The 20,784-nt window shown below is 38.1% G+C and overlaps 1 protein-coding gene across 1 annotated transcript in view; it reads left to right on the forward strand.

Annotated features, from left to right (window-relative positions):
- PLA2G4A (phospholipase A2 group IVA) overlaps positions 1 to 20,784 on the forward strand; it is a 147,451-nt gene that overhangs the window by 22,498 nt on the left and 104,169 nt on the right. The window contains exons 2-3 of the mRNA XM_037159532.2: positions 4,330 to 4,432; positions 18,546 to 18,627. Of these exons, the coding sequence (XP_037015427.1) occupies positions 4,400 to 4,432; positions 18,546 to 18,627 (115 nt within the window). The 5' untranslated portion in view covers positions 4,330 to 4,399. The remainder of the gene's footprint in view (positions 1 to 4,329; positions 4,433 to 18,545; positions 18,628 to 20,784) is intronic.

The raw sequence follows: 20,784 nt of genomic DNA on the forward strand, positions 1-20,784 counted from the left end.
TCAATTTAGTGGGCTTCTGCTAAATGAAATAGAACAAAATTAGCATACATTGTTCTTAGTCAAACTGTTATATCACATAAATTTTCCATATTTTACCATTACATCACATGCATTTTCCATATTTTATTTATATATGTGCGTATATAAATATTTGTGTGTTCTATTGTGAGTATAAAAAGGTTTTTGTGCTTTGGTTTTTAGGAAATAGTTGTGAAAGCGACAGTGTAGACCATGTTAAAGATTTTGACTCTATAGTAAAGGACGAGGAAATCACTGAAACTATGTTCACAGAAGACTAGGTTCCAAGATTCCCTTCAAGCTCTAGACATTAATCATAGAAAATGGTACTGCATTTAGTGATATGTGAGCGTGAAGTCTTCGCTGCATGGGACGCCCCTCCTGGATTCCTTTACTCTGCTTATTGAAGGCAGAAGCTATGCCTTGTTCTCCTTTGCATTCTCCATGCCTGCCATGCATTAGATCTCTTGTTTAAAGCCACTGCTTGTGACCTGAAAGTCTGTAGGTCCCACAGATGCTCAGCTGCTCTGCCTCTATCATTGGCACTATTTTGAAGATGGAAATTTTGGGGGAGGATGAGTTCCATAGTCCTGTTTACTTTTTGAGTTTCCACTATCAATACTATCCAGTAAAGAGTATATAGAGCCACAGATTTTCATAATACACACCTGGATGGTACATCATTTGCTCTGCAGCACATTGTATAGTACATAGGATGTTGTGGGTATTCATTTGCTGAATGATGAATCCGCCAAAAGTTTTCCATGTTTCCAGTCACGACAGTGTTTACAACAGACGGTACATTTTCAAAGTCAATGTCTAGTTATTAGTGGTCAGTCCCTGTAATCTTGGTCGGAAAAGGGGAACTTAAGTGCATCGAGTGTCCATTGTTAGACAGGTGCCTTTCACAGGCATTAACTCATTAGTCCTCAGGACAGCATTTAAGGTAGCAATAGTCACATTTGTTGGTCTTAGAATGTGAAACTGGAGTTTGAGTCAAGGTCTTTCTGACCCCATACTTAGTGGTGTTTCTACCAAACTGTGCTGCTTCAGTGAGGAAATCATGGCTGTGCCTCAGACATGAATTGATGCCCTGCCACGGGCCTCCAACTGCACCGGCAAGTCAGCTGCTGGAAAGAGAAGCGGGACCTCAGGGGTTACTTCGGACTCAGGGGCTGTATGTGGCCTACTCTGTGCTTGAAAGCAGGATCCATATTGAGAAATTACTTCACTTTTGAGGGTAAATATAGGGGATATGGAAGGTTAGAGTGAGGAAGAGGCAGGCAGTGTTCATACTACATAACCCAGAAAAACAGACTCTACTAACAGCTCTAGAGTATGGACACTATTCTGACCTGGGAACTGATGAAGGTATGATCTGCATAGAAATAATAGCCATCCTGGTAGATGAAGTTATTGCAAATATTTTGGAACAAGAAAGTGATAGAAACATCTTAGGAAATTCTGATAATGAGAAGTGCTAATAATTAACATCGTACCAGCTGATGTACACACATATTTCTTGCGTTGCAGGTACAAACACCAATTATTCTATTGAAGTTTTGCCTGTATCTTCTTATCCTACATTTCCTTTAACATGAAGTTTACTTAGTTGCAAGAATTCTTAGTGCCTAATTAAAGGCACAGTATAGGATGGTGGTAAATAAACAATCATGTTTGTATTATGTTCATATGATATTTGTAATGTGAGGCTAATGAGGAGGAAAGAATAAGGCAGAAAAGAGAAATTCATACTGGTACTGAGAGCAGAATGAGGTGATGTAGAAAAACAGACAGAGATGAAGACAATATGATTTATGGATGAATAGAAAATGAACCTTCTTTTACTTGGTTAAAATGCTTTAGGGTCACTGGGCTTAACAATTGTTTCTTTTGCTTGACATTCATTCACTCAACGGATATGTATTAATTGGCCATATGCACCTACAGAAGAGCCGGGAACAATATTACAAAGAATGACACACACACACACACACACACACACACACACACACACACACACACACAATATCTGCCTTCACGGAGTTTATCTTTCAGTTGAGAGGGAAGAAAGATAGACAAAAACAATGAAAACTATATAGTAGATGTAGATGGTAGTAAGCAAGAAAGCAGGGTTTCTAGTAAAATAACACAGTCACTGGAAACTTCACGGAGAAGATGACCTTGAACTAAAGCTCTGAAAGGGAGACATCAGAGACAGATCCAGCCAAAATAGCAGAACTGTAATAACTAAGGATATTAGTGATTGGATAATGTTATCAGCGATTATTTTTATTAGGCTTAACACAAGCAAATGCAAGGCAAAAATTATGGTAATTTATTGTGATAAGGTCACACTGGTGGCTTAGCCTCACTGTGATTTAGAAAGCTGCCTATAGTTTCATCCTGATGAAGAAGCACTATGAGAAGAGAAAAATAATGAAGCTTTAGAACTGTTGTAAAGCTTAAAAACTGTTGTAAGTGATTAAAGTAAATGTTTTATTTTAAAAATAGCTTTTTTCCCCCAGTAAAAATAATGATTCTTGATGAAGCAGAATGAAGATGAAGGACTGTCATTTATGTAATTTTTAAATAGGATCTATGGGTGACTTTTACCTTTCTTATAATATTGACTCATATTTTTAACATTAAAACAATAAAGCATCCTTGGTGAAAGTAATTTCAAAAGACACATCTAACAAATGGCTGTTACTCAAAATATTTTTTTAAAAGCCTCTTGAAACTCAACAAGAAAACAAAGAACCTAATTTTAAAAATTGACCAAAGATTTTAACAGACGACTCACCGAAGAAGATATTGCGGATGGCAAATAAGCACGTGAAAAGACACTCCGCATCATATGTCATCCGGGAGTGAAAATTAAAACAACAATAAGATACCACTACACACCTATTCAAATGGCCCAAACCCAGAGTTGACAACATCCAATGTTACTGAGGATGTTGAGCTACAAGCTCTCGTACGTTGCGGGTGGGATGCAAAATGGTACTGCCACTTTGGACTTCATTTACTTTGGTGCTTTTATTTACTAAAACTAAACATATTCTTATCATACAATCCAACAGTGGTTCTCTTGGGTACTTACCCAAACTAGCTGGGAACTCTCCTCCCACAAAATCTTGCACACAGATGTTTATAGCAGCTTTATTCACAATTGCCAAAATTTTGTAGCAACCAAGATATCCTTCAGTAGGCGAATAGATAAATAAACTGTGGTACATTCGGAAACAGAATGTCACTCACTGCTAAAAGGAAATGAGTTATCAAGCCATAAAAAGATATGGAGAAAACTTAAAATGCATATTACTAAGTGAAAGGAGATAATCTGAAAAGGCTACATATATACTGTATAAGAACAACTATATGACATGTTGGAAAAGAGGAAACTATGGACTCAGGAGAAAGGTGGGTGGTTGCCACAGATTGGGGGTCAGGGAGGGCTGACTCCAATCTGGAGTCATAGGAAGAGCGCACAGGGTTTTTAGTGCAGTGCAAATACTTTTAGGGTACAATAATAATGGTTACATGCCATTATATATTGTCAAAACCTATAGGATATTCTATACCAAGTGGACCCTGAGGTATACTGAGGACTTTGGATGATTGGTCAATGTAGGTGCATCAGTTAAGATCACAGGTATTGCTCTGATGGGGGACGTCAATGACGGAGGAAGTTGATAATGGGGTAGGATAATAATTGTAGAGGAAAAACAAAGTATAGAGAATTTTTTCCCATGAAAATACTTCTTAACTGTGTCTGAACTAAACTAGTTCCTTAGTATGGGCAAACATTTCTTTTAAAATATCAGCATTAAAGTTGAAATTCAACATGAATATATTTTTAAAATTCTTCAAGAGTTATGGTGAAAAAAACATTTCTTTCTTACTGCGAATTTGCATCATACCGACCCAACCGAGAAAACTAACAATGGCATGTGGCTTTTTAATTATAAATAGTACAAATTTTTTCTAAATTTTCCGTAATTTCAATGGACTTCTCATAAAACACTTGGCAAATGCAAAAAATCCTGGAGTTTCTTAATAATTACTCACTGTATAAATTTGAACAAATAAATATGGAAATTAAACAGTACTATCAAAATATGTTTGTTCTTTCCCTCAGTTCTATGTGTAAACCAACACATATAAACAATTAGGAAGGAGCTCAGTGTATCTGGTCCCCTTGGGTTGACTTTTATGTCCTCAGGTTCATAAGGTTCATGCCCATCATCACTGAAATCTTGGAACCACATCCAAGAGGAAGCTTAACAATGATTGTTTATTTTGTAGGTTTTAAAGAAGCCATAGTGCCAGAGAAGACCTTTGAAGTGTGAAGAGATTTCCTGTAATTGAAACCAAGATGTCATTTATAGATCCTTATCAGCACATCATAGTAAGTCGTGTACTGTTTATAACTCCTTCTGGGAGGAAGGCCAATATATTTCTGTGCATGGGACTGCTGGTGTTGCTTGTAAAGTAAAACTCTAGGACCAATTTGGATTTTTACAGTGCATAATAAAACTGACCCATTTCTTCGGTTAATCACTGCAAGTTTCCAGAAAATAAGGCACTCAAAGGGGAAAAAATGCCAAAACACCTGCAAAGATATCGAACTTTCATGGAACTAAAAAGAAAATATGGTTGTCATCTAGCCATTATCAGCCTGCAGGTTCTTCACACGAACTGATGAAGAGAAGATAAAAGAACTATAGAGTTCAAGGTTGTATCTTGGTATGCATTTCAGGGTAACTGGTTCTGTAAACTTGCCCTTAGTTAGAGATACTTAAACAAACTTTACTGTGGGTGGTTAACTTCAGGTAAAGAGTTGAGTGGGTAGACACAGGGATGAGGACGGGGGAGGGGAAATTGGAGGGAGGGGGGAGACAGGACGGGGGGGTGGGGTGGGATGGAAGAAATAGATAAAAAAATGTACTTGAAAAGTAACTAAATAAAATTTATTATATAAAAAAAAGAGTTGAGTGGAACCTAATCAACAAAACAAACAAATGAGCAAAACAGAACCAGAGACTTGGAAATAAAGAACTGGCAGTGACCAGAGGGGAGGAGGGAGGAAGGTAACAGGGAGAAAGGGGGGAGGGGCAAGCAAAGGAATGTGAATAGAGGACTCCTGGGTACGGACAATGGGAGGGATTCCCTGTGGGAGTGGGGGGTATGGGGTGGGCTGAGAAATGCGGGAAAAGGTGGGACAACTGTAACTGAACAACAAAGGACTTTATCATCACCAACCCCTTATTATATGAAATGTTAAAGGGACTTATCTGAGAAAAGGAAGGAGATCAAAACTATGAACAGGAAAATGACAACAAACTCACAATTATCAACAACTGAACCCCCAAACAAATCAAAACAAAAAACAAGCTAAGCAAACAACTAGAACAGGAACAGAATCACAGAGATGGAGATCACATGGAAGGTTATCAGTGGGGAGGGGGAAGGGGCAGAATGGGGGGGAAGGTACAGGGAATAAGAAGAATAAATGGTAGGTGCAAAATAGACAGGGGCAGGATAAAAATAGCACAGGAAATGGAGAAGCCAAAAACTTACATGTACAAACCCATGGACATGAACTAAGGGGGGAGGAACGCTTGTGGGAGCTCATGGGAGGGGGGCGCAGGGCAGAGGGGAATGAAGGGGATGAAAAAATAGGACAACTATAATAGCATAGTCAAGAATACATTTTTTTTAAAAAGGGAAAATAAGTAAAACCCCAAAATGAAACAGTTGAGCTGTTCAAATTTTAAGATTTAGTTTTTCAAACTCGATTGGAAATATGAATTTTCTCTTCTGATAAAAAATAAGGCAGAGGAGACATTTCTTTGCTGAATCTAACACTGGAGATCCAGAGAGGTCTGTTGGGACTGGAAATGGTTTTTATGGCTATTAAGGAATAATCTACAGTCTCTTTTTTACTTCAAATGAAAAACTGTTCTTTGACCCCACATCCCTCTCTAGACACCATCCTCTTTCTCCCCCGCTTGGATAGCAAGGACCCATGTGTTAGGATTCTCGGCAGGGCCTTCTTTCCCTCCGTTCACAGCCTGAATCACCGAAAACTGGTCTCAGCTCTTCCACTTCATCCGAAGGTCTCCTTAAGGGCCTCTTTGGTGTTGAATGCAATGAAATCTGTAGTTCCCCCATCCCACCCCCGCCCCTATGTCTGCGATTCATTCACTAATTCAGTTTTTTTTCTGGTTCTGCTTCAGATTTCTCAGGTGTAATTTCTTATTTTTTGTTTATTTATTTTTTTTGCTGTTGATTCCTTCTTAGTTTTCTTTCAAAGCTTCTCTTTCTGTTTGACTTTTTAATATCAAAGTATAACATATATAAAGAGATTAAATTTTAACTGCTCAGCTTGATGGTATTTTATCATATGTATTCCACACATGAAACTATCACCCAGATAAAAAAGCCAATATTATAAGTATCTCCCAAATGCTCCTCATGTCCCTTCCCATCAGTAAACTCTTCTAACGTAACTAGTATTTGACTTCTATTACTATAGAGAAGTTTTGTCTGTTCTTGACCTTCATGTAGGAGTCTGCATTCCACATGATATCTGCAAGATTCATTCATGTTGTTGTTAGTAGCAGAATCTGACACTTTTACATTGCCATGTAGTACTTTATTATCTGAATATACTATAAACTGTTCATCTCGTCCACGGATAACTGTCCACTCCGCACTGAATGGCAGTGGTGCCTCACTCTACACCAGGCAGCCATACACGTGTGCGACCAGGTTTCCATTCTGTTCTGTTTGTCCGTGAGCCTGTGTTTGCCCCAGTACCGACCTGTCTTAATTTCTCTAGCTTTGAAATGTGCCTTTACCTATGGTAATGGAAATCCTCCAGCTCCTTCTTCTTCAAGGTTGTCCTGGCGATTTCCTGTCCTCTGCATTTTCCATACACATTTTGGAACCAGTTTGTCAATTTACACACACACACACACACACACACACACACACACACACACACACACACAAACTGCTGAGATTTTTATTGGTACTGTCATAAGTCTAATGATCAATTAGGGGAGAGATGACATGTTAACAATACTGAATCTTCCAATTCATTAGCAACCCATGAATCTAATCCCAAGCTAATGTTATTTAGATCATCTTTAATTTTCCCAGTAGATTATTATATTTTTCAATGAGAACCTTCTTGTATCTTTTTATAGATGTATTTTTAAAAGATTTTATTTATTTTACTTTTTAGAGAGAGGGGAGGGGAGGGAGAAAGAGAGAGAGAAACATCAATGTGTGAGAAATACATTGATCAGTTGCTTCTCACATGCCCCCGACTGGGGATCTGGCCCACAACCCAGGCATGTGTCCTGACTGGGAATCGAACTGGTGACCTTCCAGTTCCCAGGCCAGTGCTTAGTCCATTGAGTCACACCAGCCAGGGCTAGATATATTTCTTGATAGTTGATGTTTTAGTGTCACTCTAAAGATAATTATAAGTTTCATTTTCCAATTAGTTGTTGCATTTATATGGAAATCGAATTTTTTTGTAGATCAAATGAATTTACTACATTTCTTTATAATTCTGATTGTTTGGGGATTCTTTTGGGTTTTTAACTTCACACATTCCTCTTGATCTGTAAATAATGCCAGTCTTCTTCCTTTTTAATCTTAAAATATTTACTTTCTTTCTAGTTGAATTAGTTTTTGACCACCTACTTTAGGAATAGCCCATTAGTTTAGAAATGTCATATTTTCATAATGGCTTCATTAAAAATATTTTCTAAGTTTTCTTGATTTGTTCTTTGACACATGGGTTACTCAGACTTGTGCTTCTTAATTTTCAAACATTTGGTAAGGCCGTGTAGTTGTCTTTGCCATTGATTCCATATCTAAGTCCACTGTGTTCAGACGGCATATTCTGCATGCCTGGTTCTGTCTGCAACAGGTTCATTCATGGTTATGGCTCAGCATATTGTCTGTTTTGGTGCCTCCTTCATATGCAACAATATAATCCATATTCAACGTTGTTTTGTGAATTTTGAAGATATGGTATTAGTGCATATAACTTCTGAATTGTATTTATTTCTATTTAATTGATTTCTTATCATTACGATAGGCCCTTTTTATCTCTAACAATGACTGTGTTTGAAATTTTATCTTGTCTTTTATTTTACTATAACCCCTTCTAGTTTCTCTGGGATTATTATAGTAATCTAGGATTACTATATGCATCCTTTTATATTCAACTTATATTTTTCCTTCTCTTTAAAGGGTTCTGGTGAAAAGCAAGTAGTGAGTTTAAAATGACATAACTATTCTATTCTGCAACAATATCCTATGTTCACAATTATGATTTTTCTATAGATGAATTTAAACAGTGAAAGTATATTATTTTCTGTTGTTTTTTTCCCGTTAATTAAGTTTCTGTATCTTAGGTGCCGATTAACTTTTCTCACTGCACCGCCTTCAGAGAACTATGCAGAAACCACATATCTGTGTCCCATTTTCTTTACCTTTCCCAGCACCAGAGTTGAACACTGAGCCAGTATTTCAATTTACAGCTCTTTTAAATGCAGAGATCCTAAGAGCTTTATAGGTTTGCTTATTCTGCTTATTCTTGCTGTGCATCTGTGAAAAACTGTGTGTGTGTTATACATTTTTTGAGGGACAACATTCCCTGCTGTAGCTTTCACAGAAAGATACTTTTTGAAATATACATGCAAGCACACTCAACAGAGAAAACATTTCAGTATAGAGGAAAGATGGCGAAAACGAAGCCAGGTAGTTAGGAATGAACGGTGCCAGATGGTTTGTGATGCTGTATGTAGGGGCGGGTCAGAGAGAGGCCACCCAGATCGCTGGTTTGTAACACTGTAGGTGGGGGTGGGGTCAGAGAGGGACAATGGCGGTCTCCTCTGCCGCTTCCTGCCACTGGGGCCTGCACAGTCTGTCTCACCGCTCCCTCCTTCACCGGTTTATCGGTTGGCTGAAGGGTTAGTTGTTGTCAGACTTCCGTGAAGTTTAATTTTATGTGGTTTTGGCTGCATTTTTGTTGCTAAAACTTTGTTGTTTTTAAACTTGGTTTTAGGAGGAGGCACAGTGCTTCCACCTATGCTTCCATCTTGGCAGAAGTGAACGGTGCCAGATGGATCAACACAATCTGGGCTGCCTCAAGGCACAGAAATTGGACTTGTGTTCACACATGTGATACGTCCCATGTTGGAGAGTCCCATGGGCTAATAACACAGCAGGTTCAGCCAGCAAGTTCTCTGGCTCCCAGTGGAGCCAGCTTTTCAGAAAGCGATGGAAAACGGAGTGATAACCATATGACAGAATTCAGTTTCCATGCATCTGGAGTTGTTGTGAAGCTGCTTTCCAACCTGAAGAGTATTTGTGCCTCCAGAACTTACTGAGGTTTTGGGGGGCCAGGGAGACATCAATTTTACAAGGATAGATCAAGAATAAAACACTTACAAAAATTTCCATCTTTTTACTCTGAAAACATGAGTCACTTGACAGCCAGCCACATGGGTCCCAGCACGACCGCTTGCTCAAACACAGGGAACTTTGAAAAATGTCATCGTAAGATGACTGGAAAATTCACCCAGAAAGTATAAAGATATTATTCTACATGGTTACAGTAACATAGAAGGGAAAAAAAACCACTAGGTAAGCTATCAAAGAACTAGTGTTCTAATGGTAGTTTCAGGCCTTAGCGACGTGCTCATGAGCACTTACACACCGAGGTTTAGCTGCTTCACATGCAAAACAGGGGTGAATAGTACTCACTGTGTCTGTGTCATGGGGCTTTTACAAAAATAAGCTGTTGTGTGTACAAAAGTACTCTTGAGAGACTTAATACGGTAAGGCATTCCCAGGAAGCGTCCGAAGATGACACATGACTACTGGGAAATCAAAAATAAAGGCAACAGAACTGCTGTTACAACAGCATAGTCCACGAACAAATAATGAGTTTTATGGCCAATAGTGTATTTCGGGGGGGGTACTAACAAGTTCTAGAAAAGTGAGGATGAGAACAGGTAAGCGATAATCTTCACCCCTTCCCTAATACCAGTCAGTCCCTGCCACAAGGCTCTCCTGGGGCCAAAGTCCACACATTTCCCAAATCGCTCATGTGTCTGCTTCTTTACCACGAAGTGCAGGTCAGAAATCCCTAGAAAGTCACCAGGTTTACCTCTCCATTCTTAAGTTTCTGTTTGGTTCTTTAAAAAATCTTCTCGGCCATTTTTAAAAACAGTTTCTGGTCCCATGTAGTCATACTTGAGCTTGACTTCTATTTCCTCACACTCCACTGTGGCTGTTCCATGGATGGGTCTGTTTGGGGGCCTGTTAATGAATTGTGCTGGTTTGTTGTCCTGGGGCCATCCGTTCTTAATTTTCTAATTATCTTTGATTTTGTTGGATTCTGCTGAACATGAGCATGAAAAATTACCTGCACAAATAATTCTGGGAAGCTCGTTGTCTGGGGCAAAGGTCGCTCCAGTTTTAGGTGAGTCGTTTTCTGGGCTGCCGGGATGGCACTGAAATGGGCTGCCATTCCACGGATGGGCCATTCCTACTCATTCCTGTGGTACTTCTATGGAGTTTTCAACTTGAAACGAGGGGGTGGCTTATTAGGGTCCTTATCTTTAGAAGGCTCACCTCCTTCTCGGCTGCTCAGTCTCTAAGTCTCCTTTTCTCTGAATCACCAAATGCCCCCTTGGCCAAACAGCACTCACCTTTCTGGGCTTCTGTGTGGCTCCTTGATTGGTGATCTCTGTCCTGATGGTGAAGGCCTCCCTATCTTGTTAATTTTTTGTTGCCATATTAGTCAGTGTCCTTCAGAAAAACAGAATTAATGGGAGATAGATAGATAATGTATATACATACATATGTACAAACATAATGTCTTAATTCATTAAAGTTGCTATAACAAAATACTACAGAATGAATAGCTTAAAAAGCAGCATAAACATCTCTCACACTTCTGGAGGCTGGGAAGTCCAAGATCAAAGCATTAGCATGATTGCATTCAGTGCAGCCCCTCTTCCTGGTTCACAGCTGCTGTGTCCTGACAAGCTAGGAATATCTCTGGATTCTCTTTTATAAAATATTTTATTTATTTATTTTTTAGAGAGAGGGGAGGGGAAGGAGAAAGAGAGGGAGAGAAACATCCATGTGTGGTTGCCTCTCCTGCGCCCCCTACTGGGGGCCCAACCTGGCCCGCAACCCAGGCATGTGCCCTAACTGGGAATTGAGCTGGCGACCCTTTGGTTTGCAGGCTGCCACTCAATCCGCTGAGACACACCCGCTAGGGCTGGATTCTCTTTTATAAAGTTGCTGATTCATTCATGAGGGTTCCTTGCACCTTCAGTGCCGTTTCCAATACCGTTACAACTTTTGTCTGTGCCTTTTAGTTATGCATCTTTCACTTATTGCTCAATGAAAGGAACAAGTAAAACAGAGAGAAGGTTTTTAAGAAGTCCCTTAAACTAAGAATGAATTATTCAAAATGCCGTCTGCAACTATACCCAAATTTGCAAGTCTGTTGGATCTACTAAACATTCACAACTGAACATCATCAATGCAAAGACATCTTTTAACAGGTGTAGATTTGAATGACCATGACATGTCACCTAGGTCAGTAATTCTAAACCAAAAGGATCTCTGTCACCCAAAGAGTCTTGAAGAACGCGTGAGGACAACTTTTCAAGTGCACGTGTTACTTCATGTGCTGTAAGAAGCCCTTTGGTGGGGGTGAAGGTGTATCTACTCCTCACTGTTCTTCACTCAGCCATAATTATTCCTAGCGGAGTGCAGATTTCTTCAGGAGTACTGAAGTAGGAGAAAAAGCTGATGTTCAAACTTAGTTGCATGGCACCATGGCTACTTAATTACTACTGGGCTAGAATCTGTGTCTGAATTAAAATTTAGGCGCTAAAATTTTGCATGATTGTTTTATTATAGGTATCTTGAAGATAACTGTCATTGTAAGCTCATGATGAACCATTAAATGAGTATTTTAGATCCACATTGTCATCATCAAATATTATTTTATATTGGTTTTATTGCTAGAGTTGCCCCAGTAATCCTGATTAAAACAGGGTTTAAAATCTTCTAATGTCAGTGAAAATAAACTCTGTGCTTCATTTAATTTTTAAAGACACATACATTATAATATAATATGTTATTACCATATTTTATTGCAAGTGGAAAGATTTTTGTTCACAAAGGAAACTCAAGACATATTTCTGCGTATGATTTTCTTTTAATCATCTATGCTGGAACTAACAAAGTGTTTTGCCAACTTAGGTGTTTTGGACATTGGGATTACTTGTATATATAGCCAATCCATGACTGAGAATTTGTAAAGCAAGGTTACATAGCACTGTAGATTGCAAATATATTAAGTGATTGTTCTTATAAAAATGTGGGAAGACAGTAGCACTCTGCCTGTACCTCTTAAATGTATTAGAATGAAACTCCATGCCACAAAGCAAAACTAAAAGTAACCATTTTATTTTAACAAGTATCCTGACTCTTGGGTAATGTCAGTACAGCAATGAGTGGACGCAGTCAAAGGAGGGGGGAATGGGCACATCTGTATTAGTGTCAACAATACAAGTAAAGGGAGGAAGAAAAAGAAATAAACCTTCATTACTTGACAAAAAATAGATAAAGAAAAAAATAATTTCTGAGCCTTGGCTGGGTAGCTCAGTTGGTTGGAGTGTCATCCTGATGTACTGGGGTTGTGGGTTCGATCCCCCGTCAGAGCACATGTGGCAGTCTACCAGTGAGTGAATGATTGGTGGAATGATGGGTTGATCTTTCTTTCTCTCTCCCTTCCCCCATTTCTCCAAAATCAATAAATAAAAAAACGAAATTATAAAACCATTCCTGAGATCTCTTCGCAGTGCCTGTTGCTGCTTGTGGTGATCACAGTCTCTGTTTTCAGTACTGAGATTTCTGTGCTCCTTATCATCCTAACAGTCTTTACTTTTAATTTGAGTTAGAAGTAGGTCATGGCAATTGAATAGAGAAAAAAAACTTGCATGCGGAAGCTACCTTCTCCTCCATCAGATTTGTTTTGTGATTATTTCTTTGGTTCTTTTTCTAACAGTAGAGCTTTTTAACAGCTTAGGACAATCATCAAATTGATTTTGTACAAATTGATTCTTTTTTTCCAGTGTCCAATCATTTTAGTGACAGATGTCTGTATAATTCTTCAGAATGAATTTAATGCAGTAGCTGTTTTCATGATGACTGGGTTATTGTAATATTGAAAAGAAAAAGTGTTGTGATTTTCACTACGGAGAGTATTATAGGTGAAGAAAGACCCTCAAATTAAGGTAATCCAAGACCTGAAGGCAAGGCTTACTCTTGGTGACTAAGTCAGTGTACTGAGCTTATATTTTACATCTCAATTGAAATATGGCATCTCTTTTTGGGCTGAGTCATTAGTTTCCTTGGGAACGCTGGTTGTGGATTCAGTAACGTCATTTCCTCTGGCACCATCCCTGAGACAGAATGAAGAGTCTCCTATTCAAGTCAGAAGCTAGCTCTGTTCATACTAGTTTGAAATTTTATGCAATACTGGTCCCCGGAACATGGTAAGGGATTATCAAAAACTATTTCGATAATCATTGCTCAAAACTTAGCCCTTTTCTCCAAGAATTTGCAGGTACTTTATAGATAGATACTCTCTTATTAATCATTACAGCTCTTAGAGTTTGGCTTGATTTCGACACTTCTGTTTTGAAAATAATTTACAGGTGACTTGAAGATTTATGTTTCCAAAATGAACTTGTAAAAAACCAGGAAAGAGTTGGTTTGCTCCTTATTTCTTGTGAACAGTATGCAAATATTTCATTGGTTATATGAGTAGTTAAAAAGAATTATGGCCAATGGCAATAAAGGCAAATTAGATGTAATGCAGAATGATAGGTGAAATAACCCAATTAATAGAGGGAGTTTAGATCAACTACAGATATAATAGACTGATTAGGTTATAACTTTCTATACTATACTAAAGGGAAACTGTTTTCTTCTACTATGAAAGGTACTCATATTTGCATTATTCTTTGTGCAAGTTAAGGAATGTAGAAAGAGTAAAATATTGGGAACAGCAAGGCTGGATTCTAATTCAAGTCCAACCTGCACTGTTTATAAGATACTGGGAAATTAATCACTTAGAACCTCACATTACTCACCCTTAAATGTAACTAATAACATCTGTTTTATAGGGTTTGGGGAAAATTAAATAAGAATTTGCATCTAATAGAATGTCTAACATATGGTTTATGCTCAATGAATCCTTAAAATAACAATGTCTTTCTCTGTGTGTGGCATTAATAAACACTTGACATATGAGTACATTTGCAGCAATTTCAAAAATTGTGTTAAATAATAGATGAAATACTGCCAATAATTCATGTCACAAGGAAGTTTTTGACATTTGAAGACCCATGTGGTATTAGAAGTTCTAGGATATGGAAAAAGATCGTAAATAATCGGGGTGGTATGCTATTCCGTATAATAATTATTCGTGATTTCTCTTTAGTGGAGAAAACTAATCCCTAAATTGGGTCTCAAGAGCATCTACTTCCTGTCTTTCAAGCCCTAAAATCATTTGTTTAGAATCCTTTTTTTTTTCCATGTACATGTCTAGTTGTTCCAGCGTCATTTGATAAATAGACTATCTTTTCTCTATTGTGTGGTGCTTTGCTCCTTTGTCAAAGATCAGTTGACCATATTTGTGTCATTTTATTTCTGGACTCCCTGTTCCATTCCATTTGTCTATTTGTGTGTGATTTAACCAATATTACACTGTTTTGATTACTGTAGCTTTTTAATAAGCCTTGAAGCCAAGTAGCATCAGTCCTCAGACTTTGGTTTTTATAAAAAAATTTTAGAGAGAGGAGAAGGGAAGGAGAAAGAGAGGGAGAGAAATATCAATTTGTGGTTGCCTCTCATGCGCCCCCTAGTGGGGACCTATCCTGCAACCCAGGCATGTGCCCTGACTGGGAATCCAACGGGCAACACTTTGATTTGCAGCCCACACTCAATGCGCTGAGCTACACCAGCCAGGGCCAACTTTGGTTTTGTCCTTAATATTATTGGCTCTTCTGGGCATTTTGCTTTTCTATATAAACTTTAGAATCAGTGTATTGATATCCACAAAATAACCTACAGGGATTTTTATTGGAATTGCATTGAATCTATAGATCAAGTTGGGAAGGACTAATATGTTGACAATATTCAGTCTTATATCCACGAACATAGAATTTCTCTCTATTTATTTAGATCGTCATTGCTTTCATTCATTAGAGTTTTGTCATTTTTCTCATAAAGACATTATACACTGTGTAAAAATGTTTATGTATTTCATTTTCTTGGAGGGTACTAATGTAAATGGTATTGTGTTTTTAATTTCAAATTCCACTTACTCATTTCAGATATATAGGAAAGAGATTGCATATTAACCTTATATTTTATAACCTTCCTATAATTACTTATTAATTCCAGGAGTTTTAAAAATCAATTCTATTGGGATTTCTGTATATACACATATGTCATCTGTGAACAAAAACAGTTTTATTTCTTCCTTCACAATCTGTATACATTTTATTTCCTTTTCTTATCTTATTGCATTAGCTAGGACACCCAGTACAATGCCAAAAAGCAGTAGTGAGAGGGGATATCTTTATTTTGTTCCTGATCTTTGTAGAAAAGCTTTGTTTTACACCATTAAGTATTATATTGGCTATAGGGTTGTTATAGATATTCTTTATCAAATTGAAGATGTTCCATCTATTCCTAGATTGCTGGCAGTTTTTATCATGAATAGGTGTTGAATTTTTTCAAATAATTTTTCAACATCAATTGACATAGTCAGGTGATTTTTCTTCTTGAGTCTGTTGATGGGATGAATTATATTAATGGATTTTTCAATGCAGAACCAGCCTTGCATACCTGGGATAAGCCTCAGTTGGTTATGGTTATTAACTCTTTTATATATTGTTGGATTTTATTTGGTAAATTTGTTGAGAATTTTTACATGTGTGTTGATGAGAGATACTGGTCTATAGCTTCCTTTTTCTTGTAATGTCTCTTTCTGATTTTGTTATCAGGGTAATGGTGGCCTCAGAGAATGAGTTAGGAACTATTTTCTCTGTTTCTATCTTTTGGAAGAGATTGAAGAGTATTGGTGTAAATTCTTCCTTAAGTGGTAGACTTTATCAGTGAATCCATCCGATAAATCCATCAGAAAGCTTGGTGCTTTCTGTTTTGGAAGGTTAAGTATTGATTCATTATATTCATAGATATAGTTCTATTCCAATTGTCTTTCTATTTTTGTGACTTTTGACAATTATATTTTTCAAGAATTGGTCCATTTAATCTAGATTATTAAATTTTGGGCTTCGAGTTGTTTCTTTATTATCCTTTTAATGTCCATAGGATCTGTTCTGAACTTCCCTCATTCACTTATATTTGTAATTTATGTTCTCTATCTTTTTTCCTTATTTACCTGGCTAGAGGCTTAGCAACTTTATTCATATTTTCTAAGGACCAACTTTTTGCTTTCATTGATAATGGATAATCAATTTTTTAATTGATTATCCAACTTCAATTTTACTCATTTCAGCTCTAATTTGACTCTTTTTCTTCTGCTTACTTTGGACTTAATTTGTCCTCTTTCTAGTTTCCTAATGTAGACTCTTAGATGATTGCTTTTAGATCACACACACATATTTTAAATATATATTTTATATATGTATAAATGTGTAATATATATTATTTAATGCTTTAAATTTCCTACTGAGCACTACATTCACTGTATTCCCCCAAATTTTGATAAATTGTAGTTTCTATTTCATTTAGTTCCAAATATTTTAAAACTTCTACTGAAAGTTCTTCTTTGACATGTGTTATCTAGAAGTGTGATATTTAATCTCTAAGGACTTTGTGATTCCCAGCTATCATTCTGTTACTGATTTCCAGTTTAATGCCACTGTAGTGTGAGAGACCCTGTATGAATATTCCATGGGAAGGTAAGGAGAAAGTCTATTCTGCTGTTGCTGGATGAAATAGTCTTCAGATGGAAATCATATCTAGTTGAGTGATGGTGGTGTTGAGTTCAATTAGGCCCTTAATTTTTCGCCTGTTGGATCTGTCCATTTGTGATAGAGGGGTATGGAAGTCTCGAACTGTAATAGAGGATTCTCTCTTTCTCCCTCTTTTTTTTCCCCTGGGGAGAGTGCATGCATGTGAATTTCAGTTGTTGTTTAAGGTCATACACTTTTTTTTAAAGGGTTCACATTTTTTTCATGACTGATAATTTTATTTGTGTAGCATAAAACCCTGGCTACTCCGAGCTCTTTAAATGCAGAAGGTACTTCTCTTGACAGGTTTTACATGCTTCTCTGCCTTTACAAATAAAATATGCTCATCCTTCATGACTTCGCCTGTCCTCAATACTATGTTATGAATCTAGGCATCAGTTATTCTATTGACAGAATAATATTGTGAGAAAATGAGACTGCTGTATAACTTTTAATCCCACTAATTCTGGTCTTTATGACTCTCTGTTTTTTACCGTATTTTTCTGCTTCTTTGTTTTTAGACTCTTATTATTCACTTGTCAGTAATATTAGTATTTTAGCTTCTTTTAATCAGTCATGGAGTTTTTAACCAGTTAAGTCAAGTCTGTTAATAACAAGAGTGATAGGAGTAGCTTATAAATGTGGGCCTCTTCTAAGGAAACAAAAATTCTTGAGCTTTAGATAAAGGCTCATAATTTTTCAGTTGTTCAGAGAACTGTGGCTGTTCCTGCTTCCTCATTCTGTGTGTTGGCTAGAGTTGTATGATAAAGAAATTGTAGTAAGGTGTTTGATCAAGCCTTCTGCCTGTTAATATTTACGGAGCACATGCAAACTATTAGGCTAATAGAAACTTGTAACATTGTTGCAAATGGTTGATAACAAATGCATTACCATTAATATAAGTAGGTTACTTGTTATTGCCTTGGTTCCAAAGGATTTTGAGAACCACTCTGGAAATGTCTTGCCAAAAAAAAAAAAAAAGATTTTCATTGAACAGTAATGATGAAAACAAACAGACCTAAATAATGCAAACATCTTGCTCTGACCTTGCTTTTCTAAGGCAGGGCTTCTTAGTCATCCAGTACAAAGCCTGATTGTGCTCCTAGAAGGACTTCAGTCCTGATTTACATTTTTTCCCAAGTGCCTGGTAAACCTAACAGCAGAGTTAGGCTGTAGGAACAGTCCGGCTGTAGTGACACTTCAGAGCATGAGCTCCACTCCTCACTAATTGGATGATGGGAGAGAGAAGAGAACCCAGACAGGAACAGCCTGCGGATCAAAGAATGTTTCTGGTCTGCATGTTCCTTCCTTTCAACTAGAATATTTTTAATTAGACTCAAGGGAACAGTGAGACTGATTTATTTAGACTCTATCTGAGCCGTTTATTTTTCATTTTTGCTGTCATTTTCTTTCCAGGTGGAGCACCAGTATTCCCACAAGTTCACCGTGGTGGTGTTACGTGCCACCAAAGTGACAAAGGGCGCCTTCGGTGACATGCGTAAGTGCCTTCATTTACTTTTCTGTTGAAAGTGCATAATTATGGTTTACTCAGTTGTTTGAGTTCCTTGACAAGCCAGGGGCTGTCTCTTCTTTAAACGTGGTTATCTTTTTCTAGATCTCTGAACGGTGACACTTTGAACAGTTCTCTGAAGCTCTTGTGTCTGTTGGAATAGGATTTTGCCTTTGCATGAATTGAGAGTGCTTAAAGTCAGACAAAATGATTGTCTTACACAGATCCTTGGAGTTCTGAAAAAATTCTGTTTAACTCTGTTGTGGAAAGAGTGCTGAGCTGACTTCGACCAAGCTGCCTCTGGGAGTTGCTGTGACTGTAGGATTTAAAAAATGCAGTTTCTCTAGTTCTTGTGCCCCCAAGTGTGTTTACCATGTGTGGCAATAGCCACAGAGATTGGTGGTGACAGTTTGAAATGATGTGAACCAGAGCCTGAGAATAGTGTTGAATGAACTTGTTGTCAGTACCCTTCTCTGAGCCGTAGAAAGCAGTTTCTCGGTCAGTCTTAACTTCTCCAATGGCCGGTGGCCATTGACGTGGGAATACAAAGAAAGATGAAACAATAGGATGGTGTTGAATTTGATAAAGTTATAGATTCCTTCTAGAACACATGGAAGGCAATCTCTCCCTCAGAACAGGTTTTGGAGAAAGAAGGAGAATTCAATTTGTCAGTGTGGAAAATAGGGAAGGCTTCCCTGTCGAATGACAGGGTACTTGAAGGGGAAGCATGTGGAGGATGAGAACAGGGTGAAGACCTAGAGAACAACGGCATGTTCAAGGGCAGGAGATGAGCAGAGCCCTTGTAAAAACTGAGAACACGTCCAGGGTTGTTAGAAAAGACATAGTAGGTCAAAGAGGACACCCACAGATATGACAAAGACGAAGATCTGAGATTTTATCAGAGACGCATGCCATGGGAAGAATTACACAATTGGATCTTTAAAATGTTTTTTTTCCTGGCCAAACCCTGTTAAACATATTGGAGGCGAGTGTGGAAATATGCTTTTTATTCTGAAGACCAGGAGGGGGTGGAACTTTTTGGAATCACAGTGAAAATGGGCTGAGAGAGAGAAGTTAAATACTAAGAAAAGAAGAATGTGGGCTCTGTGTTCAAGAGTTCAGTGAGTGAAGACAGGCCTCCAGGCAGCCGGTAAAAGAGAATTAAAGAGGTGAACAGGAGGTAGAATTTCATGCAAGACTCTGGGTGAGCAGTGGTTTGCCTGAGAGGTGAGGGGAGCAAGGGCAACTCTTTCAACTCTAGTCTAGACCAGGGGCTTATCTTGTAAATTTTATTTCCTGCCTCAGTCTAACCCAGTTAATCACTCCTTGGCTAATGCTTATCTTAAGTGAGCTTTATTTTGCTTTTTATAATTCTCTGCATGCCCATCATTCAAATGAGAATTCGCAGGAAGGAAAGCTCCTATGAAAGAGAAGCCGCATGAGAAGCCACCTTTCAAAAAGGTTATCCTTCATGACCTTGAGAAAGACCCAGGCCATGCGACTCAAGAGGTCATACTGTTAGTTAGAAAAGCCATTCTTAAATCAACTAAAGACTGTATCAGTAACTCACCAGGCATGTGAGTTACTGAGCCGGTGTGACTTTAAAGAGATATAATCATCTCTTACTAAGGCAGCAGCAAGCTCAGTCATGCAGTGACAGTGGGTGTCACTGCCCTTGTGATGAGCCCAACAGTAGTGCAGGTGCTCTGTGTGAGTCTCCAGCAGCCGCTGTGGGTCTGGCTGCCTCACCACTGCTCCAGAGGCGGCAGGCACCTTGGTCCTCGATTCTTAAACGTAGCACAAGGAAGAGAGGAGGGCTGCAAGTGTCTTTTTAAATCTATTCGAGTTGACACGAAAAATGAGTGTGAGCTATTCATTCATCTCACAAAACAGGGAGCAGGCACATTTGGGGTCCCCACAGGGTCCCCCTTGATCTCTGGAACCTTCTTTTTTAAGGTGAAGGGCCCAGGGAAAGATTAGCCACTGGAGATTAATCACTAGGAGAAAGCACTGTGCTAGTTCATTCTGTTGAACTTTTCATTCAGCATTTGTAACTTGATTTTATGTTGTTTGAGTTAAACGTATTTTTTTTTTCTGGTTCAGCAAGAGGAAGGAGTTGTTGCCAACCCTTTATATCACCTTAAT

Source organism: Artibeus jamaicensis, unplaced genomic scaffold (assembly GCF_021234435.1).
Source record: "Artibeus jamaicensis isolate MK-2021 breed Jamaican fruit bat unplaced genomic scaffold, CSHL_Jam_final contig_2170, whole genome shotgun sequence".
In the NCBI taxonomy this organism is placed as follows: Eukaryota; Metazoa; Chordata; class Mammalia; order Chiroptera; family Phyllostomidae; genus Artibeus; species Artibeus jamaicensis.